Source organism: Lepeophtheirus salmonis, chromosome 9 (assembly GCF_016086655.4).
Source record: "Lepeophtheirus salmonis chromosome 9, UVic_Lsal_1.4, whole genome shotgun sequence".
Lineage (NCBI taxonomy): Eukaryota > Metazoa > Arthropoda > Copepoda > Siphonostomatoida > Caligidae > Lepeophtheirus > Lepeophtheirus salmonis.
The window spans coordinates 31147608-31152430 of NC_052139.2; the positions used below are offsets into that span (position 1 = coordinate 31147608).

Genomic DNA, 4823 nt, shown 5'->3' on the forward strand with positions numbered 1-4823 from the left:
TATTGCATGTGAAGGATATTGAATAAAAAATATATAGTTAAATATAGTATTTAAACATATTAAAAATTATTTTTAAGTTGCATTTTGTTGCCTTTATCAAATTTATTGGCACATCCATCTCCTTGGCCATTTTTTCCATTAAATGTAGTGGGTTTTTCTTTTTTTATAAATTTTAGTCAAATTTAAATTCGTTGAGATCAATTTTGAGATCTCTCTGTGGAGGAGTTATGAAGAAAGCCAGCATGGTAAATTTTATTGATTGCCAAATGTCAAATTTTTCTTACTTCCTGTAACATATGTAAATCATTCTTTATTAAATAAAAGGTCACAATTTCTAAAACTCTGTTACGTTCAACGTATCTCCAAACCTTTTTCCCCTTTTGAAATCCATTTTGAAGTAACAGGTAGTTCATCATTTACATGGTTGCGAATTATTCAAAGTTTACGTACAAGAACTCATTTTAATTCTACCAATGAACGCTCACAACACTGAAATAAGGAAAATGAGTATGCAAATCCACAACTCACAACAAACTAGAGTGTGTATTTAATGAGACTCAATTCTTTGTACTATTTGGTATTAAGTATATTCTGTTAACATTAATTTTGACAGTATTATGTAATTACTCAATTAAAAATTCAAACTCTTCCTTGAGGAATAAAACTGACAAAATATTTTGGTTTGATATACAATAATAATTATTTTAGAAAGTGAGTCCACAATTATTGAAGTAAAATTAATCACAAATTGATAAGTAGTTTTTAAAGTAAACATGCATGGTGCTGAGTCCAACAGTGGCAATGGCATCCAAGATACAGGTTGGTGGATCCTTAATGATCCTGCTAATTGCAAGTGCTGGAGGATGCTCCCATCTGGAATTAAGATAAATTGGAATATCAAGCTAGTGTAATTAGAAGCCCCCAAATATATCAACTACTTACAAATCTCCTGGAAGAGTTCCAAAGTGTTGCCAAACAAATCCATGGAGAAGTCCTTCTTCATAAATGAGTTGAACGGGGAAAAGATTTCCACAGGACTCCTCGGGATCATAATGAAGATTAAAATAATGCTTGCCCATGTTGATGAAACAAAGATGTTCGTTCCAAAAATCCTAAATAATACAAGTATAACAATAGTTTGGACATTATAGTGAAAATTGTAAATTATAAGCATTTTCTAGCGTCTGAGTTTTTTTCCCCTAAAGCTGTTTAGATATTGCGTCTATTTATTTTAAGTTGTTATTTTTTAAAACATTCCAATAGTGCTTGAAATTATTTACTACTCTAATTATAGTGGTACACTTACAGAGTCCTTCAAATCTTCTTCTATTAGAGGGATTTCCATCAAGTTCTTTTGGGAAATGTCTTCTCCATTTTGGAAAATAAGTGTATATCCTGTTCCTTGGGTTTTGTATTGATAACGAGTTCTTCCAGTTGAGCAAATAATTTGTGGGTCCACGAAATAAGCCGTGGTTAGGAAAACATCTTTTCCATTAATAGTGCTTGGCTGATACATTGATTTCTCGTGGAAGTTTACGTAGCCATTGTCCCAGGCATCCTACGTCATAAATTTTATATACATATTTAAAAGGAATTGTAAATTTGTAAGTATGTGGTAAATAATTTGATATCCATCTTACCTGATCTACAATACTTTGAATCCCAGCAATATATCCATTAACGTCATAAATGAGAACAATGTTGGGGTGATCGTAATTTGGAATGTAACGATTCCCAGGGAACCTAAAATAATGATTAAATCCATAATGTGATTGTCATGGATCTGAGTACTATTACGTACGATTCTCCGTCACTGCAGTCGCTGATCTTGGTATATCCCTCGGATCTGGCCTTTTTTTCTAACCTAGGTTGACTCCAGAATCCAGTTAATGGAAGGAGACTAAAGGTAGTCCTGAGGGAGTACCAGTCTTCAGCGGCATTAACTGCACCCTGAAATGACATATTTATTTAATATATAAAAAGTATTCAATATTTTTTTCTTACCAGGGAGACTAAAAAGCTGAATGTAAGTAGGAGTTTCATTGTTCGGCACTTGTAATGAACCAAATGATGAATTGAGATAAAACAATTTTCCTTTTTATAAGAGCTACTCTTATCATTCCATTCTGTACATGTACATACTGAACTTGACATATCAGGTAAACAAAGATTAAATTTTTTTCTCAAATAATATTATATCTCTATGTATTGCGAATAATCTTTCGGCGTAAGGGTTCAAATCCGCGATTTGATTCGGTTGTAAAACAATTTGAGTACAATCCACATCTTCTGATATATTCAGAACGTTATTAACGTAAACTTTATTAAACGAGGTGTACAGCCTAAGAAGAGCACTCAAAATTCTATCAGTCGAATAATTTGTATGTAAATATTCTATATTTATCGATAGGCTCAATAAGTCTCCGTCTAGTAGAAAATAATAAAAAGAAGATTCGAGAGACTGGAAGCAGTAATGAGAAGGAGTGGACGTCCAAAGTCAGCTTTTAATCCGTGGAACATGCATAAAGTGCCAACTAAAATTTACATTAACTCCTACAGAATTATGCCAAAGAAAAACAACGAGATGGATTCGTAAATAAAAGACTGGACAGACCAAGGAAAGGATTCGCAGCTGTTGGCGATGAAGTTCGTTTCCATTGTATACCAGGCTGTTATTATGGTAACGGTCTCTCTCGGGGAACAGATTAGTTGCTCTTGGCGATGAAGGTCGTCTTCATGGAGTACCACAGTGTCATTATGGCACTTGGGACATTCTTTTCAAACAAGCTCTAAACTGCGGAGTCCAGGGGTTGATGTCAGTAGGTCACATGGATGCAGGCTTGAAGTCAGCCATATTGTTTCCCTTAAGGAGCTGTGGTTGACTTATTGATGTACATTGGGAGTGCACTCGGTCTTTGCAGCCTTCTTGGCTTCTCCAAATCGTACAAATTGCTCCAACAATCTTACACGTAGAGACATGGAGTAAAAAGAAAACTTGTTTATTTGTGTTTCAGTCCCCGTTTGGTTGCTTAATTAAAATATATCATTAGATAACTATTTACGTTAACCACTAAATTATTTCATTATTTACCCTGACCACATTTTTTGAAGTTAAATATCTCAAACAATATTTGATTTTGATCAAAAAAATACCAGAACAAAATCTGACTTAAAATAATGATGAGAGTAGAAGATTTCATGGGCTTGGGAGATATGATGTTCATTTATCTAATTTTGAAATCAACAATGTTCTATATTCAAAATGGTGACTTTTTTTTAAAAATCCATTAAAGATTATTTAAATACTTATTTAAGATTTTTGACATTTTTATTATTCAAAATATTCTTGTAGGAATTATTTTAACCCATGGGCTCAAGGCAACTTTTCCGTATTATCAAAATTTATAAAAAGTTGCAAATTAAGTCCTTCTTATTTACAGGTCGTATTCATATGAATTTTGTTGGAAAGCTAATTACTCTTATAATTTTAGATTCTGTTCAAACAAAACAAAATATACAGGGAGCGGGGATCAAATTGTCGCCTACTTTAAACCTTGATAACTTGAAGACGACATTATGAAATAAAAAACTGGTTGCCAAATAGGAAAGCTATTCTCGTTAGCTGACGATACGTAGTTCAGTTAACATCATGACGTCATCATATGAGGAGATAAAGAGCTATAAGTGGAACGAGGAGCTTTCGAGGTCCGCCGTAGTCATGGCATTGGTTAATAATGGAGGTGAAATCTCCAATTCAACGAGTGTTTCAACCTTAAGAGTGAATTTACGGACTATTCAGCGTATCCGTAAGAAGCTAGAGGACACCATAACGAGGGCACCCAAGGAGGAGGGCGCCGACAGGAAGGTCAGGGACACCGACTTTGTCGACAAGGTGAAGAAGATGGTTGAGGATGATCCTACCAGGTCCATGAAGGCCGGACACAGGCCCTGGGTGTGGCAACAGGACTCACCCCCCTGCCATGTGTCCAAAATCTCCATTCAGTGGTTAACCGAGAACTGTTATGACGTCGTAACCAAGGATTTGTGGCCTCCTTACTCTCCTGACCTTGATCCTTTGGACTATTTTGTCTGTTGGTATGCCAAGAGACATACCAACAGACATCCCCATAGCACCAATGCCAGCTTGATGTACTCCATCAAGGAGGTATTCGGCAACATGGACCATGAGACGGTAAGAAGAGCCTGCGGCCAGTTCAGAGCCCGTATTGAGACCGTTATTGATGCCAACGGTGATTACATCCAATGAATGGCTACTCTATACCTATATGCTCGTTATAGCTTTGATTTTCAATAAAAAAGTTAAAAAATGTATATTTTGTGTTGTTTTTTGTTGAAAAATATTGTGGTGACAATTTAATCCCCGCTTCCTTTATATTAATTTGCTCTGTTAAATTTTAGTAGAGTTGTAGAGTCCGAGTAGCATAGTTTTTGGGGGAGTCGGAACCGTATAATTTTGAAATTGGAAAGGGCTTCAGAAATATTCAAAAAGAAGGAGAGTTCCTATCAGTATCTTCAAGTACACTTTTTATGTACATTGGGAAGATAAATTATACTGAAAATCTGCTTATACTTTATCATTTATAGATCCTTAGTTAAATATTATTTATTATATAGTTTACTGACTCGTGTTTTTTCATTATAATGGAAACTAAAGTGGGTTTGCCCGGGCCATTAAGAAATTTAAGTTAATTCTGAACTTTATTGCTTCATATAAAGCATGTTGGTATCATGTACCTATCTTTCCAAACATTTTTAAAAGGAGATTATTAAGTTTAGAAAAGGAATAAATCTTCAAGCAACCG

General features: G+C 34.6%; 1 protein-coding gene across 1 annotated transcript; it reads right to left on the bottom strand.

Moving 5' to 3' along the window:
• Positions 1–571: 571 nt before the first annotated feature.
• Positions 572–4324, bottom strand: LOC121123967 (uncharacterized). Its single transcript, XM_040719054.2, has 6 exons — positions 2005–4324; positions 1802–1950; positions 1641–1743; positions 1307–1558; positions 943–1112; positions 572–873 (listed from the first exon to the last, which is right to left on the bottom strand). Exons 1-6 carry the CDS (start codon positions 2152–2154, stop codon positions 738–740), a joined length of 960 nt encoding a protein of 319 aa, XP_040574988.2. The 5' UTR covers positions 2155–4324; the 3' UTR covers positions 572–737.
• Between the last annotated feature and the right edge of the window lie 499 nt (positions 4325–4823).

Coding starts and splice junctions, on each gene's coding strand:
- LOC121123967 (XM_040719054.2), bottom strand. CDS start 2,154: ATGTCAAGTTCAGTATGTACATGTACAGAATGGAATGATAAGAGTAGC. Junction 1,744..1,801: donor GACTGCAGTGACGGAGAATC/GTACGTAATAGT, acceptor TCATTATTTTAG/GTTCCCTGGGAATCGTTACA. Junction 874..942: donor GGAACTCTTCCAGGAGATTT/GTAAGTAGTTGA, acceptor TCTTAATTCCAG/ATGGGAGCATCCTCCAGCAC.